At 58.3% G+C, this 18139-nt stretch overlaps 1 protein-coding gene across 1 annotated transcript in view; it reads right to left on the reverse strand.

Annotated features, from left to right (window-relative positions):
- The window catches only part of HSPA12B (heat shock protein family A (Hsp70) member 12B), a 20348-nt gene extending 4797 nt beyond the window's left edge, over window positions 1-15551 (reverse strand). The window contains exons 1-10 of the mRNA XM_063157811.1: window positions 15413-15551; window positions 12179-12236; window positions 9410-9510; window positions 6514-6638; window positions 5647-5833; window positions 5268-5372; window positions 4663-4779; window positions 2965-3136; window positions 949-1035; window positions 526-630 (exon numbers count right to left, since the gene is read on the reverse strand). Coding sequence (XP_063013881.1) covers window positions 526-630; window positions 949-1035; window positions 2965-3136; window positions 4663-4779; window positions 5268-5372; window positions 5647-5833; window positions 6514-6638; window positions 9410-9510; window positions 12179-12221 — 1042 coding nt within the window. The 5' untranslated portion in view covers window positions 12222-12236; window positions 15413-15551. The remainder of the gene's footprint in view (window positions 1-525; window positions 631-948; window positions 1036-2964; window positions 3137-4662; window positions 4780-5267; window positions 5373-5646; window positions 5834-6513; window positions 6639-9409; window positions 9511-12178; window positions 12237-15412) is intronic.
- Window positions 15552-18139: the final 2588 nt, after the last annotated feature.

The raw sequence follows: 18139 nt of genomic DNA on the forward strand, positions 1-18139 counted from the left end.
CTACCACGGTGTCCCTGCATGCCCCATCCCGATGTCCTTGTGCCATCCATGTCCCCATATCCCCCACACGCCCCATTCCGTTGTCCCTCTGTCCCCACCCTCCCCATCGTCTCCGCCCCACCTTGCCCCCCTAACCCAGCCATGTCCCTCCTTGTGCCCCCAGTCCGTGTCCCTTTCCCTCTGTCCCCTCTCTGTCCCTCCCGGATCCCCCTGCACTTCCCCCCGTCGCCACCAGGTGGCGCCCCAGCCCCATCCATGGCCCTTTCGTGGGGTTCGAGGTTCCAGCCCGGGTTTGGGGTCCCAGCCCGGGTTTGGGGTCCCTACTCGGGTTTGGGGTCCCTACTCGGGTTTGCGGCTCCAGTCCTGGGTTGGAGGTCCCACCCGGGTTTGGGGTCCCAGTTCCGGGTTTGGGGTCCCAGCCCGAGTTTGGGGTCCCAGCCTGGGTTTGGGTCAGAGCCGGGGTTTGGGGTCCCGAGAGAATCCCGGAGCGGGGTTAAAAAGGATGAATAGGGATCCTCATCCCACCCGAGGCTTTGTAGAGCTCCTTCAGCGTCCCCTGCGGCTTCTCGATCTGGTGCACGGTCAGATCCACAGTCCCCCCGCCACAATCGGCCACGATGTACCTGTCACCTGCGGGGGGGACAGCGACAGGGTGGCCGTCCTCAGTGACCGCCGCCACACCCATCCTCGGGGACACGGGGCTGCGTTTTCCCGGGGAAAATGAAACTTAAACCAAAATATCGGGAATTGGGGCGGGCGGAGAGACGAAGAGACGGGATGGTGGCAGGGAGACCCCGCCCCTTCTGTGCGGTCAAGAGACAGACCCCAACGGTGTCACCCCCATGGCAGGAGAACCCTTGGGTGCTTGAGGGTGGCTCTGTCACCAAGGGCACATCCAGGGGGACCCCGGGATCTGGGAATCTCCCCACCCGTGTCCCCTCCTCGTACCTGCCTGCATCTCGGACCAGAGCTCGCCCACTCCCGATTCCACCAGGAAGGTGCGGCTGTGCCGGGATCGCCGGAGCTGCTCCCGGGCTGGGGGACAGAGCCAGGGGTCGGCAGCGGGGTCAGGATCCCCCTCACATCCATGGGATCCATCCCATGTCCATGGAATCCACCCCATTTCCATGAGATCCCCCCCATTTCCATGGGATCCATCCCATGTCCATGGAATCCACCCCATTTCCATGAGATCCCCCCCATTTCCATGGGATCACCCCCACTTCCATGGGATCCACCCCATATCCATGGGATCCACCCCACTTCCATGGAATCACTCAATTTCCATGGGATCCACCCCATATCCATGGGATCCCCCCCATATCAATGGGATTCTCCCCATATCCATGGGATTCACTCCACTTCCATGAGATCCACCCCATATCCATGGGATTCCCCCCATTTCCATGGGATCACCCCCATTTCCAGGGGATCCACCCCATGTCCATGGGATCCACCCCACTTCCATGGGATCCACTCCATTTCCATGGAATCCACCCCATATCCATGGGATCCCCCCCACTTCCATGGCGTCCACCCCACTTCTATGGGATCCACCCCATTTCCATGAGATCCACTCCATATCCATGGGATCACCCCCATTTCCATGGGATCCACCCTATTACCCAGGACCCACCCCATTCCTGCTGTGGGGTCTGTACTGGGAGCACTGGTGGCTGCTCCCCTCCAGCCAGGACCCCGTTATGACCCAGCTCCACCATGGATGGGCTGATCCAGCTTTCCCTGCTGTGATCCCAAAGGATCCCAGCGGATCCCAGGGCATCACCCCGTGCCCACCCTGGGCGATGCCACCTCCAGCCCTGACCCCACAGCCCGGGTGGGGTTTCCTCTGCTCCCCACCATCCCTGGGACATCAAAGGCACCCGGAAGGGCCGGGATGAGCTGGGAAAGGTGGGGTTGTCCTGGGATATTTTTGGCACAGGGATAATTCCTCGTCCTTGGGGTCAGCGTGAGCAACCCCATAAATCCCCCAAATCTCCATCTGGGATCGCCACCAGCACATCCCAGTTCCGGGGCTTGCTCCCAGCTGGGCAAACTGGGGCTGTCCCAGTAAAGCCCAGGATCTCATCCATGGTGGGGACAGTCCGTGGGGGTGGCCCAGGGACGTGAGGTGGTGGCCAAGGTGGCAGGAGGGGGACACGACTTGGAGGCTTATGGGAAAGCAGGGAAAAATGCCCTGGATTTGGGAAGGGGGAAATGGGATCTCTGGGAATGGGGTGGGGGGGCTAAGAATGGGGTTTCTGGGTATAGGGGTGTCTGGGAATGAGGTTTCTGGGAATGGGGTCTCTGGGGATGGGAGGTCCCTGGAAATGGGGGTCTCTGGGAATGAAGGGTCTCTGGAATGTGGCCTCTGGGAATGGGGGTGTGAGGATGGGAAGTCTTTGAGGACAAGGGGTCTCTGGGGACAGGGTGTCTCTGGGGACAGGGGACTCTCTGGGAATGGGGTTTCTGGCAATGGGGGGCGGGGGGTGGGGGTCTCTGGGGATGGGGACTCTCTGGAATGGGGTTTCTGGGGACTTCCCCAGCCATGGAAGCTGATGGACCCTCCAGATCTGGCGTGCAGGGCCAGATCTCATTCCCTGCTCCTCCAGCCCCTTGCCCTATCCTGACCCCATTCATTCCCTGCTCCTCCAACCCCTGCCCTATCCAAACCCCATTCCCAGCTCCTCCAGCCCCTGGCCCTATCCTGACCCCATTCATTCCCTGCTCCTCCAACCCCTGCCCTATCCTGACCCCATTCCCTGCTCCTCCAGCCCCTGGCCCTATCCTGACCCCATTCCCTGCTCCTCCAGCCCTATCCCAACCCCATTCCCTGCTCCTCCAGCCCCCAGGCCTATCCCCGACCCCACTCCCTGCTCCGCCAGCCCCCCTGCCCTATCCCGAGCGTATTCCCTGCTCCTCCAGCCCCTGCCCTATCCCAATCCCACTCCCATGGCCCCTCACCCTGCCGGAAGCTGGAGTCGATGGGGTGTGGGGTCTCAGCGCCATTGGTCGGGGGGCGGCAGCTCAGCTCGATCAGTTGGTGCAGCCGCAGCTTCCGGCAGTAAATGGAGGCAGCCTCAGGCTCCAGCGCGATCAGCAGCTGCTCCGGCGTCTCCGGGGACACCAGCCCGGCCTGTGGGGACACGCAGTGACAGGGACTGGGGGTTTCCAGGTGTGTCCCCATGCCCTTGGTTGTCACAGGGATCTGGAATTGTGAGATGAGGGAGGACCCAATACTCGCCAATATCTGAATATTCACCCAAAATCTCAACTGACCAATCAACCACCCAACCTGTGATCCAACAGCTCAGCCAACAATCCAAGCATGCAGCTGATCACTGACCACACAACCTGCCATAAATCCACCCAACACAACCAGCCACACAACCAACAACCTGGCCACCCAACCAACCATCCAACCAACCACGCAACCAACCAATGACCTCACCACTCAGCTAACCATCTAACCAACCACTAACCAACCAAAGACCTGACCACCAAACCAACCGTGCAACCAACCACCCAACCAACCAACAACCTCACCACCCAACTAACCATCCAAACAACCACACAACCAATGAACTAACCACCAAACCAACCATCCAACCAACCAACCAACCAACCAACCAATGACTTTACCCCCAAAACAACCACCCAACCAACAACCATCCAACCAACCACCTCACCACACAACCAACCACACAACCAATGACTTGACCACCAAACCAACCATCCAACCAGTCACCGAACCAACTGATGACCTCACCACCCAACCAATTGTCCAACCAACCACACAACCAAAGAACTGATCACCAAACCAACCACACAACCAACCACCTGACCACTGACCTGACCACCTCACCATTGACCCACACCCAACGAACGACCTGACCACCCAATCAACCACCTGCTCAATCATCCAACTGCTCGACCAGTGACCCAGTCAGTCAATGAACCAACCAATGTCCTGAACACCAAACCAAGCACTCAACCCACCAACCAACAGCTCAACCAATGGCCCAGCCACCAAACCAATCACCCAACCAGTGGCCAAACTGCTCAAGCAGCCACCTAACCAACCTCCAAACCAACAACCCACCCAACCACTCAACCAACCAACTGCTGAACTGACACATCAACCAACCATCTAACCACTCAAACAGACAACTGCTCAACCAATGACCCTGAGCACCAAACCAACCACCAACCACTGAAAAATTCAACCAACCACCCAATAATCCTCTTAACCACCTACCTGGAAAATTACCCACCCTCTCACCCAACAACTTTTGGGTTGGAAGGACCTTAAATCCCTTGGGTTTGGGTTGGAAGGACCTTAAATCCCTTGGATTTGGGTGGGAAGGACATTAAATCCTATCCTACTCCCACCCTATCCATGGGCAAGGACACCTCCCACTATCCCAGGTGGATCCAAATCCATCCAACCTGGCCTTGGACACTTCCAGGGATCCAGGGGCAGCCACAGCAAATCTGGGAATTCCATCCCAGCCCCTCCCCACCTCCCACCCAGGAATTCCCTCCCGATATCCCACCTAACTCTACCCTCTGGCAGTGGGAATTCAGAGGGAAGAAGGGGATACCCTGGACACCACAACCCCTGTGAGGGTCACCACGTGGTCACCTCTGGAGTCCCCCCACCTTGTAGGCTGCTTCCCGCATGAACTGCTTGGCCGGCTGCTTCCAGATGGCCGGCACGGTGAGCACCCAGCGGATGGCATCGCTCTCGGGCAGGGACGGGCACTGGTCCTTCAGCTCCTGCCAGGGGACAAGCAGGAGGTGACACCTGGGGACTTTTCCCTTCTCCAGGAGAACATTCCCAGCTCTCCCAGCCTGGCTCCAGAGCAGAGGGGCTCCATCCCTTGGAATATCCTCACCCCATACCTTCCACCCGCTGCTGCCAGGAACCATCTCCCACCAAGCCAACCTCTGACCACTTTGGGGCCATGAAAGTCCTTTCCCAGCTCCGGGGCCCCTGGCAGGAGGTGACACCTGGGGGTTCCCGGTGATCCACGGAATGATTTGGGTGGGGAGGGATCTTAAATCCCATCCAGGGACACCTCCCACTATCCCAGGTCACTCCAAGCCCCATTGTCCAACCTGGCCTTGGACACTTCCAGGGACAGGGCAGCCACAGCAAAGCTGGGAATTCCATTCCAGGGCCTCCCCACCCTCCCATGGAAGGCATGGAGAGGATGGACAGGATTCCATTTGGGAAGGAGGAGGAGGGATGGAGGTGGCCCCACCTGCACGGCGTGCTGCTTGAAGAAGCGCAGCGCGTGGGCGAACACCTCCAGCGCCGGCATCTTCTTCCCATTGACTGCTTCCAGCTCGGTTTTCATGGTCAGATCCTGCCAGGAACAGCAGATGGATCACACCAGGGGCTGGGAGGTGGATCTGTCACCAAACCTCGGGAATTTGCTCATCCTTCTGTGCCCCAGCTGGAGCTCAGGCACCTGAAGCTTCATGCAGATCCACCCACCCTGGAGCAGCCCGGATGGGAGAACCTCAAATTCACCCCCTAAAATGGGCTAAAATGGAATTTTTTCCCAACATTTCAATTCCCAGCCTGGCCAGGATCCCCGTGTGCACACCAGGAATGTCAGGATGGGAGCAGGGACTCACACTGGTGCTGTGGATCTTCATTTTAAACTTCTCGAAGTAAAACCACTCGCGGGCCTCCTCAGGGTCCAGGTCATGGTAGTAGTCGCGGGCAGTGTAGCCAAAGCTGTGGAATGTCCCCTCCGGGGTCAGCAGGAGGCTGGTGGGGGTCTTCTGGTTGGCCACGCCTGGGTCGCCCCCTTCCCATTTCCTGCAAAGAGGAGCCGGAGCAGGTGAAATTCCAGGGAATGGGTCCTGCCAGGTTTAGTTTGTTTCTATGGGCACGGTGTGAAGGACCTTAAAGGGGGACAAAGGAGGAGGGGTGATCCCGCTCCATCCTCCTAGAAATTTAATGGAATTCCAGACTGGTTTGGGTTGGGAGGGACTTTGAAGACCACTGAGTGCCACCTACTTCCTTGGCAGGAATCCCTTCCACTGTCTCAGGTGGATCCAAGCCCCAGTGTCCAACGTGGCCTTGGGCACTGCCAGGGATCCAGGGGCAGCCACAGCAAATCTGGCAATTCCAGCCCAGCCCCTGCCCACCCTCCCAGCCAGCAATTCCTTGCCAAGATCCCAGCCCAATCTCCCCTTTCCCAGTGGGAGCCATTCCCTGGCTCCTGTCCCTGCAGGCCTTGTCCCCAGTCCCTCTCCATCTGTCCTGGAGCCCCTTCAGGGACTCTGAGGATTCCCTGGATTTTTCCCTTTTCCAGGTGAACATTCCCAGCTCTCCCAGCCTGGCTCCAGAGAAGAAGGGCTCCATCCCTTGGAACATCCTCACCCCACACCTTCTACCCGCTGCTGCCAGGAACCATCTCCCACCAAGCCAACCTCTGACCACTTTGGGGCCATGAATGTCCCTTCCCAGCTCCGGGGCCTCTGGCAGGTGCTCACCTCATCATGTGGATGGCCTCGGGGTCACTGGTGAAGCTGAAGGCGTAACCGCTGGAGGTGGTGCCGAAGTCGATGGCCACCACCACGGAGAAGGACGGCGTCTGCTGGGAACGCGCCTCGCTCCGCTGGAAGACAAGGAATGGGATCAAGCCCTTTGGACTGGGGGATCCCAGAAAAGTGGTAAAGACCCCAGGAACTGGTTCATTTTCTTTGGATTTTCAGGATTTCCCCAGGATTTTCAAGATTTTTCCTGGATTTTTCACGCAGATTGGTGATTCCCTGATGGGTTCTTCTTCGTACACATTTTCAACTCACTGGGAAAAGCATCTCCCATATTCCACGGGCAGTAAGGAAGGTAAGGAATGGGATCAAGCACTCAATTTTGACTGGGAGATCCCAGAAAAGTGGTGAAGACCCCAGGAACTGGTTTCTTTTTCCAGGATTTTCAGGATTTTTCCTGAATTTTCAGGATTTTTCCTGGATTTTTAATGCAGATTGGTGATTCCCTGATGGGTGATTCTTCTTATACATCTTCACTCATTCAGAAAAGTGTCTCCCATATTCCATGGGGTGGCTGCAACTGTTCCCAAAGACCCTGTTCCCATGGGATACAGGGGTTCTGACAGCCCTGGAGAGGGATGGATGCCCATGGGAGCAGCCAGGGTGGTTGGGGGCTCCCATTTTTATTGTGCTGAGCCCCCCTCACTTGGACCCTGAAGTTGGAGCCAAGATTCCCAAAAACCTTCCTTATGCCTAGTTTCAGTCCAAGGGGCCTTGTCCCAGGTGTCCCCAAGGGTCACTAAACCCAAATTGTTCCCTATATCCAGCGTCACTCCAAGGGACATTGTCCCAGATGTCCCCAAGGGTCACTGAACCCAAACCCTTCCCTGCTTCCCATCTGGGATGAGATGACATCATCCTAGGTGTCCCCATGTGTCACCCAACCAAAATCCTTCCCTGTGTCCCATCTCACACCAAGGGACATTGTCCCAGGTGTCCCCAAGGGTCACTGAACCCAAACCCTCCCTTGCTTCCCATCTTGGGCTAGGTGACACGATCCCAGGTGTCCCCAAGGGTCACCCAGCTGAAAACCTTCCCTGTGTCCAATCTCACCTTGTCCCAACTGTCCCCAAGGGTCACTGAACCCAAACCATTCCCTGCTTCCCATCTGGGATGAGGTGACATCATCTCAGGTGTCCCTAAGGGTCACCCAACCAAAACTCTTCCCTGTGTTCCATCTCAGTCCAAGGGACATTGTCCCAGGTGTCCCCATGGGTCACTAAACCCAAATGGTTCCCTATATCCAGTGTCACTCCAAGGGACATTGTCTCAGCTGTCCCCAAAGGTCACTGAACCCAAACACTTCCCTGCTCCCCATCTTGGACGAGGTGACATCATTCCAGGTGTCCCCAAATGTCACCTAGCTGAAAATCCCCCTGGCCCAGGCATTTTGGGACATTCCCACTGCTGCTCCCACCCTTTTCCTATCCCCACTCCATGTCCCTTCCTTCCAGGGCTGTGCCCATGCTGAAGAAGCCGTAAGGATGTGACAAGGCCCTGTCCTCATGTCACCACGGGAAGCTGAAAGCCTCGTTAACTCGTAATGTCCCCAGATTTGATAAGGGAGGACACGAGCTGGCCTGGAAAAATGCTGGGATCAGCAGGGAAGAGGCGGCTGGAGCAGGAATGTGCAGGGACAGGGAGCTCCAGGGAGGATCAGGCTCTGGAACGTGGCCTCCCACACCCGGCGGCCCCGGAGGAGGGCAGGAGTTTTGTGGGGTTAAATTTTTCCTGGTGGGTAATTCCAGAGCTGGAAAACCCCTCCATGCTGAAAATTCCATGGATAGAGGTCCTGGGGATAGACTGACCCATCCTGTGGGACTGAGGGGAATGGAGGATGGACTGGGAGGGGAGGGGGAGCAGGAAATGGAGAAGGACCAGAAGGGGAAAGGACGAGGGGGACGGACCCCAATGGGCTTACTGGGACCCCACAACTGCATTACTGGGACCCCACAACTGCCTTATGGGAACCCTATAATGGTCTTATTCGGACCCCACAACTGCCTTACTGGGAACCCTATAATGGTCTTATTCGGAACCCACAACTGCCTTACTGGGAACCACACAGGCCAAAATGGGAGCCCCATAATGGTCATACTGGGACCTCAAAACTGCCTTACTGGGAACCCCATAATGGCCATACTAGGAACCCAAAACTGCCTTACTGGGAACCCCTTAGTGGCCTTACTGGGACCATATATTGGCCAAAATGGGAACTCCATAGTGGCCTTACTGGGACCCCAAAGCTGCCTTACTGGGAACATCATAATGGCCTTACTGGGACCCTAAATCTGCCTTACTGGGAACCCCATAAAGGTTTTATTGGGGACCCCACTGTGACCTTACTGGGAACCCCATAATGGCCTTACTGGGGTCCCAAAACTGCCTTACTGGGAACCCCACAATGGCCTTACTGGGACCCCAAAACTGCCTTACTGGGAACACCATAATGGTCTTCTTGGGAACCCTATAATGGCCTTACTGGGGACCCCAAAACTCTCTTACTGGGAAACCCATAATGGCCATACTGGGAACCCCAAAACTGCCTTACTGGGAACCCCATAACTGCCTTACTGGGAACCCCATAACGGCCATACTGGGACCACACACTGGCCTTACTGGGAGCACCATAATGGCCTTACTGGGACCCCAAAGCTGCCTTACTGGGAACACTATAATGGCCTTACTGGGACCACACACTGGCCTTACTGGGAACACCATAATGGCCTTACTGGGACCGCACACTGGCCTTACTGGGAACACCATAACGGCCTTACTGGGACCCCAAAGCCGCCTTACTGGGACCCCACAGTGGCCATACTGGTGTGGCACTCACCGGTGACTGGGAGGGCGTCAGCGGGGCGATGCTGCAGCTGTCGTGGGGCGTCCCCGGGGAGCCGGGTGGGGACGGCGTCGGGCACCGCTCACCGTTGGCACCTGGGGACACGGACGGGAGAGTCTGGGGGACCCCAAAGACCCTTCCCCAGGGAGAGACCACAGGGACATCCCGATGGAGATGGGTACGGGGGAGAAGGGATTCCAACCCTTCCCAAAGACTCTTCCCCAGGGAGAGAACATCCAGGACATCCCGATGGAGATGGATCTGGGTGGGAAGGGATGCCAACCCTTCCCAAGGAGAGACCACCTGGGACATCCCGATGGAGATGGATGCGGGGGAGAAGGGATTCCAACCCTTCCCAAAGACTCTTCCCCAGGGAGAGACCACAGGGACATCCCGATGGAGATGGATCCAGGTGGGAAGGGATCCCAGACATTCTCAAATCCTTCTCCAAGGAGAGACCACCCAGGACATCCCAAAGGAGACAGATCCAGGTAGGAAGGCATTCCAGCCCTTCCCAAAGACCATTCCCAAAGGAGAGACCACCTGGGATATCCCAATGGAGACAGATCCAGGTGGGAAGGTATCCCAGCCCTTCCCAAAGACCATTCCCAAAGGAGAGACCACCTGGCACATCCTGATGGAGACAGATCCAGGTGGGAAGGGATCCAACCCTTTCCAAAGACTATTCCCCAGGGAGAGACCACCTGGAACATCCTGCTGGAGATGGATCTGCATGGGAAGGGATCCCAGCCCTTCCCAAATCCTCCCCTCAAGGAGAGACCACCCAGGACATCCCGACGGAGACAATCTGGGGTGGATGTGATGGTGGAGGGGACAGAGTCACTGTGGGGTCTCCAGATGTGGAGTTCATGAATTCATGGAATTGTAGGATGGTTGGAGTTGGGAAGGTCCCTAAATCCGATCCAGTGCCATCCCATACATGGGCAGGGACACTTTCCATTATCCCATTTAGATCCAGCTCAGCCTTGGACACTTCCAGGGATGTGTCCAATGGGACAATCCAGGGGAAGCTGCTCCAGCCCAGCAGCTGGAAGGTTTGGATTCAGTGGGAATGGGGGAAAACTTGGAAAGGAAGAAAGGAAATGTCTGTGTTTCAAATCCATGGAGAACCAGCGAGGGAGGGTGGATCCAGCTCAGACCCTCGGCCACGCTCCAGAATATCCCGGTTTCCTGGACACCCTGGAAGCTCCTGCGTGAGCCCATGGTAATCCCAAAATCTGGGGGTGGGGATCAAGGGTAAAGCAAATTTTCCCTCCTCCTCTTCCTCCTTCTGAAGCCACCACCCATCCCTGTCCCCTCCAGCAGCAGAATTCCAGCCCCGGGGAACCCCGATGATCCAAAAACCGGGATGGAGTGAGCCCCAGAGTCCCGGGGACATGGGGCTGTCTCGCCCGCGCTGCCCCGGGCACCTGGCTCCAATTAGCAGCCGGCGTTAATTAATCACCGCCCACGACAGGGCCGCTGGAGCGGCCCCAGCTGGAAGGAGCTGGGGGAGCTGGCGGAGCGGCTTTCCTAAGGGATTGGGATGGGGGAAAGTGTTGGGAATGCGGTGTGGGGTCGGGGCGGTGACAGCGGCGAGGTGAAGGGACTGTCGGCCCTAAAACCTGCGCTGTGGGATTGCTGATCCTGCCGGGATCCTGCCGGGATCGGGGCTGTGGGAGCGGGGATGAGCAGCGTCCAGCCCCAGCCGGGCTCTGGAGGGATTTGGGAACAGAGGAGGCTCCGTGGTTGGAAGGATTTGGGAACAGAGGAGGCTCCGGGGTTGGAGAGATTCGGGAACAGCAGCGGTTCCGTAGTTGGAGAGATTTGGGAACAGGAGGCTGTGTGGTTGGAGAGATTTGGGAACAGCGGAGGCTCCTCCAGGAAGAACAAAACTCCATCTCCTCCTCACTGGAGTCCGGACAAACCCATCCCAGCTCCCAGTTTGCCCCGCAACAGCCACTGGGACACCCTCAGGAAGCTCAGGAACCCCAAGGAATGTTCTGGGATCCCCCAACAGCGGCAGCTGTGGGATTGGGGTTGGTTTGATCCCGACTTTGTGTCTGGGATTGGGATTGGTTTGATCCCGACTTTGTGTCAGCCCCATCCCAGAGCTGGGGACAGCGATGGCCATGTCCCCACCCTGGAGCTGTGCTGGTGACATGTCTGCTGTCCCCTACACCCGCTCCCTAAGTGCCTTTCCCTGTATCCGTGTCTGTCCCATAAATATTTGATCCCAGACAAATGGGAACGGTCCCTGCGCCGCCTCTGCGTGTGACAGAGCCAGGAGGGGGACAGTGACACCCTGGGGGCTCTGGAGAGCCTCGGACATGAAACCTCATTCCTGAGGAGAAGGATCGGGGTCAGGGATGGGGGGGGGGGGGGGAAATTCCTGCCACAGCCTCGGCATTCCTGGATTTGGGATGGTGGGATCAGGTTTGGGATGGCGGGATCAGGTTTGGGATTGTGGGATCAGGTTTGGGATGGCCAGATCAGGTTTGCTATGGCAGGAACAGTTTTGGGATGGTGGGGTCAAGTTTGGGATGGTGGGATCAGGTTTGGGATGGTGAGGTCAGTTTTGGGATGGTGGGATCAGTTTTGGGATGGTGGAATCAGGTTTCCTCCCACAGCTGGTTCTGGTTTCCTGGCACAGGGGCTGCGGAGGGGACAGAGAGGGGACAGCAAGGCACCCAGACATGGAGTGATCATCTGGGGGGGTCAGGGGACATCTCAGCCAGTGCCACCCCCTGGGGACATCCTTACCCATCCGCAGGCTCTGCATCCCAGGCTCCAGGAGCATCGCCATGGCCTTGCTGCCCGCCTGGAAAAGGAAGGGACAAAATCCATCCCTGTGTGCCCTTGGTGGCGTGGGGTGGCCACAGTGTCCACTCAATGTCCCCTCAGTGTACCCTCAGCCTTGAGCCCCCAAAACCCACACCAGGGACGAGGCTGGGATCTGTAGGGTTGGCAGGAGAGGACCCCAAATCCCAGTTCACGATGGGGCGTGGCTGTCCCAGTTTGGGGCACACACGATTGTCACCGTCCAGGGCGTCCCCGGCTGTCACAGCCGCTGTGGGGACAGGGACCCCAGTTCCTGTCACTGGGCAGGTCAGACAGATGTTCAGGATACAGATGCGCAGGGTGGAAATTGCTGTTCCTGCACATTTTTACCCTCAACCAAACCCCTTTTTAGGGGAGGGCTCATTTAGGAAAAATCCCAATTTATTTCCTGATGGAAGCGCGGTGTCCAAAGGGATCCTGGCTCTTCCCAGGATTATAACCCAGCCTGGACCAGCTCCAAATTTTCTTCCAGGGATAACACTCCAGCTCCTGGCCCCCTTCCCGAGGCCATGGCCTCCCACCGCCCCCAAATACCCCAGCCCGCACCGGCCGCTCTCATCCCACAAATCCAGAGCTTTGGGATAGGGCTGAGCTCATCGGGAGAGGCCCTGCCAGCCAAACCCACCCACGAGCTGCTGGCCCTGCAGCCTCCCCTATTCCCAAAAAATCCCCATAGCCCCACAGCCTCCTCTCTTCCCAAAAAATCCCCATGGCCTCCCCTCTTCCCAAAAATCCCCATGGTCCCACAGCCTCCCTTCTTCCCAAAAACTCCCCATGGCCCCACAGCCTCCCCTCTTCCAAAAAAGTCCCTACAGCCCCACAGCCTCTTCTCTTCCCAAAAAATCCCCATGGCCTCCCCTCTTCCCAAAAGTCCCCATGGTCCCACAGCCTCCCCTCTTCCCAAAAATCCCCATGGTCCCACAGCCTCCCTTCTTCCCAAAAATCACCAACGGCCCTACAGCGTCCCTTGTTCCCAAAAACTCCCCATGGCCCCACAGCCTCCCCTCTTCCAAAAAATCCCCATGGCCTCCCCTCTTCCCAAAATTCCCCATGGCCCCACAGCCTCCCCTCTTCCCAAAAAGTCTCTACAGCCCCACAGCCTCCTCTCTTCCCAAAAAATCCCCAGGGCTGCACAGGCTCCCCTCTTCCCAGAAAATCCACCAACGGTGCCACAGCCTCCCTTCTTCCCAAAAAATCCCTCAGGATGCCAACAGCAGGTGGGGAGGTTTGCCCTGGAACGGGGATCCAGCTCACGCCACCCCGGAGCTGTGGGCAGGGAAGGCTGTGCTGGTGGCCCTGGGGTGTCACATGTGGGGTCCTGGGGGTGCTCCAGGGGTCCTTTTCCACCAAAATGGGGTTTTCCAGGAGCTTTTCCTGCAGGAAATCAGCTCCCAACTCTGGGATTTGTGTTCTTTTCCAGCAGGGATGTCCCCAATGTCCCCAACCCCATGGTCTGAGCTCTCCCAGAGGGACACACCAGCCCTTGGTGGCTCTGTGGCTTTGTCCCTTGTCCCTTCATGGCCATGGGGGTCCAGGGGGTCACTGTGGGGTCTGTGCTGACCCTCAGCCTCCGAGCGGCCAAAATCTTCCTTGTCCAGGGTGGCAGGGGGTGGCATCAGCCACCTTTGTCCCCAAGGTGCCATTCCCAAAATCCTCCTTGTCCAGGGTGACAGGAGGTGGCAGCAGCCACCTTTGTCCCCAGGGTGCCATTCCCAAAATCCTCCTTGTCCAGGGTGGCAGGGGGTGGCAGCAGCCACCTTTGTCCCCAGGGTGCCATTCCCAAAATCCTCCTTGTCCAGGGTGGCAGGGGGTGGCAGCAGCCACCTTTGTCCCCAAGGTGCCATCCCCAAAATCCTCCTTGTCCAGGGTGGCAGGGGGTGGCAGCAGCCACCTTTGTCCCCAGGGTGCCATTCCCAAAATCCTCCTTGTCCAGGGTGGCAGGGGGTGGCAGCAGCCACCTTTGTCCCCAGCGTGCCATTCGCCTCCCAGGTGAGGACAGTGGGTGGCCTCAAGCCCCCGCGTGTCCCCAGTGACTGTGCTGTTGTCACCCAGGGGACACGGGACGAAGCCCCCGGCCCTGGGGGTCCCTGCCGGGGCAGATCCCGGTGCCTCCCGGGCTCTCTCCGGATTTTGAGGATTTTCCACCATTTCCGCCTCTGCGGGGGCTCACGGAAACGGGGAAAGGAAACAAAGTTTGGGACGGGATCAGGGTGGAGCAGCCGAGAGCGACACGGGGGCTGTGGCACGGCCGAGAGGGGCATGGGGACACCGGCTTAGCCGGCATGGTGACCCCACAAACTCGGGGTGCCCCCAAAACTCGGGGTGTCTCCACAAACTCAACATGTCCCCACAACTCAGGGTGACCCTAAAACTCGGGATGTCCCCAATATTTGGTGTGACCCCATAAACTCGGAGTGTCCCCACAAACTCAGCGTGTCCCCGCAGAACTCGAGGTGACCTCACAACTCAGGATGTCCCCATAAACTCAGGGTGTCCCCATAAACTCGGAGTGTCCCCACAACTTGGTGTGACACCACAACTCGGGGGGACCCCAAAACTCGGCGTGTCCCCACAAGCTCGGGGTGTCCCCACAAGCTTGGGGTAATCCCACAAACTCGGGGTGACCCCACGGAACACCAGGGAGGCTGAGGGCAGCTGTAGGGCTCCCATCCAGCTGTGCTGGGACAGGAGGAGCTGTTTGTCCCCACATCCCCGCTGTGAGCATGGCTGTGGGGTTGGGGACACCCCAAATCCTCCCGAGGAGCTGTTGGGGTTCCCTGGAGCCCTTCCCTGTCCCCTCGGCCACGGCTGGGACACAGGAGCCACCCGGGGCTGTCCTCTGCATGGTGCTGGCACTTTGTGGTGTCCCCAATGGTCACAGCAGTGTCCCAAATGGTCACAGCGGTGTTCCCAATGGTCACAGCAGTGTTCCCCAGGACAGGACACATGGGGACAGTGTCCGAGCGTCCATTCCCCCTCCCCCCCGTGCTCACACCCCCCTATTCCCACTGGGAAGAGGCCGCGGAGTCCTGGCACCCCCCGGATGTCCCCAAACAGGGCAGCGACCCCAGGGTGGTGCCACTCTCACCTAGGCCGGGGGACAGGGCTGTCCCCACGTCCCCATGCCGGTTTCCGCCACCCCCGCTGACCACTCACCTCTGTGGGGGGGACACAGGTTGGGGACCCCCCTCTTTGTCACCCGGGCCGTGTCCCCCGGGCTGGTGGTGGCTCTGTCCCCGCGGCTCTGTCCCCGCGGCTCTGTCCCCGTCCTGCCCGCGGCTCTGTCCCCGCCGGGGCCCCGCGCAGCCCCCCGCGCTCCGGCTTCCTCCCACTCCCTGTCCCGGCCCAGGCAGCGCCTCAAATTGCAATTCCAGCTGCAGATGTGGGAGCGGGAGCGGCGGGAGGAGGAGGAGGAGGAGGAGGCAGGGCCAGCCCCAGTCCCGCCGGCAGCGGAACCTCCGCTCCCCGCCCGGCCACGGCCACCGAGCGGGGACAGGGGTCCCAAACAGGACACGCCACCCCCAGACCCCCCCCGGTGTCCCCCTGAATTTGTGTAAATCGCTCTGCCGGGTTTGTCACCGCGCGTGTCCCGGGGGACATCGGCTGTGTCCCCGCATCCAGCCCCGTCCCGTCTCCGGAGCTCGGGATTATCCCGGGATTCTCCTCGTTCCCGTTCCCAAAGGGGGATCCTGGATCCGGGAAGCAGAGCCGGGCGGTCCCGGGAGTGGGATCTGATCCGGGGATCCCAGATTCGGGATCAGAGCTGTGATATCCTGAGTGTGGGAGCAGAGCCAGGGGATCCCAGATTTGGGATCCAGATTTGGTCTCAGAGTTGGGAGATCCCGAGGGTGGGAGCAGAGCTGGGGGATATCAGATTTGGGATCAGAGCAGGGAGATCCCGAGGGTGGGAACAGAGCCAGGGAATCCCAGATTTGGGATCAGAGCTGGGAGCAGAGCCAGGGGATCCCAGATTTGGGATCCAGATTTGGGATCAGAGCTGGGAGATCCCGAGGGTAGGAGCAGAGCCAGAAGATCCCAGATTTGGGATCAGAGCTGGGAGATCCCAGATTTTGGATCAGAGCTGGGAGATCCCGAGGGTGGGAGCAGAGCCAGGGGATCCCAGATTTGGGATCCAGATTTGGGATCAGAGCTGGGAGACCCCAAGGGAAGGAGGCACACAAAGGATCTGTCCTGTCATTCCCAAAAATCTCCACAACGGGAAGAATCCACCCATGGGAGCCTCAGAAGCGTGGGCAGAACATTGGGATTGTTCCCATAACTGAGATATTTGGGATCACCGAGTTGAGGTAGTCAGGAGCGCTGGGATAATTGGGATGGTTGAGATAATTGGGATCATTTGGATCATTGGGGTCACTGAGATTGTTTGGATCGCTGAGATAATTTGGATTGTTTAAATTATTAGGATTGCTGAGATAATTGGGGTCGTTGGGGTCACTGACGACATTGAGATGGGTGAGACCGTTTGGAACAGTGGGAAAATTGGGATAATTTGGATCCCTGAGATTGTTGGGATCATTTGGGGTCACTGAGATCACTGGGGGTTTGGGATCATTGAGGGCTGGGAAGACTTTGTTTGTTGGGATCACTGAGATCTTTGGGATCATTGAGGGTTGGGATCATTTTGTTTATTGGGATCACCAGGATCATTGGGATCACTGGGGGTTTGGGATCATTGAGGACTGGGAACATTTTGTTTGTTGGGATCACTGAGATCTTTGGGATCATTGAGGGTTGGGATCATTTTGTTTGTTGGGATCACGGAGATCATTTGGATCATTGGGGATTTGGGATCATTGAGGGTTGGGATCATTTTGTTTGTTGGGATCACCAGGATCATTGGGATCACTGGGGGTTTGGGATCATTGAGGACTGGGAACATTTTGTTTGTTGGGATCACTGGGATCATTGGGATCATTGGGGATTTGGGATCATTGAGGATTGGGATCATTTTGTTTGTTACGATCACTGAGATCATTGGAATCATTGGGACCAAGCCCCTGGGATCAGTGGGATCATGGGGGGTTTGGGATCATTGAGGATTGGGATCATTTTGTTTATTGGGATCACCGGGCTCACTGGGACCAAGCCCCTGGGATCAGTGGGATCATGGGGGGTTTGGGATCATTGAGGGTTGGGATAGTTTTGTTTGTTGTGATCACCAGGATCACCAGGATCATTGGGATCATTGAGATCAAGCCCCTGGGATCATTGGGATCAAGGTCAGGAAGGCCCTGGCCAGGAATGCGGTGACCTGGAGTGGGACGTGCCAGCTGTGACCACAAGGGTGACACCAGCTTGGGACACTGGGGGGGGGACAAAGTGTCACCTCCTGAGCCAGGGGACCTCCAAACCCCTAAAGGGACCGGTGGGGGATGTCAGAGCAGCATTTGGGATTATCCTGGGGCCGTACTGAGAATTTTGGGGATCCAGCCCCCCCAGGCCTGCCTGGCACCGCTGCCCCGGAGCCGGGGAAGGTTCTGGAGGGGGTGGACAGGGACAAGGGCGGGGGCTCCGCCCGTGTTTGCGTCCCTGGCGCCCCGACAGGGATGAGGTAGCGCTTTCCGGGAATTGAGGCCCGGCCCATGGAAATGCCGCGGGGACAGGAAACCCGGGATGGGGACGGAGAACCGCGGCTGGAAGCGGGGCCGGAGCCCAGCCCGGACCCACAGCAGTGGGGACAGTGATGTCCCCCACCAGGGCATGGGGGTGGCACCATCACGTCCCCATCGGGAGAGCTGGGGACAGGATGCGGGCAGCCCCTCCCCTGCTGCCCAGCGCTCCCAGTTTGCTCCTTCCCAGCTTTTATGAGGACAAACTGGGCCTTCCTGGGCCGGGACCTGCAGCGGGTTGAGGGGAACCCTC

The sequence above is a fragment of the Melospiza melodia genome, chromosome 5, assembly GCF_035770615.1.
Source record: "Melospiza melodia melodia isolate bMelMel2 chromosome 5, bMelMel2.pri, whole genome shotgun sequence".
Lineage (NCBI taxonomy): Eukaryota > Metazoa > Chordata > Aves > Passeriformes > Passerellidae > Melospiza > Melospiza melodia.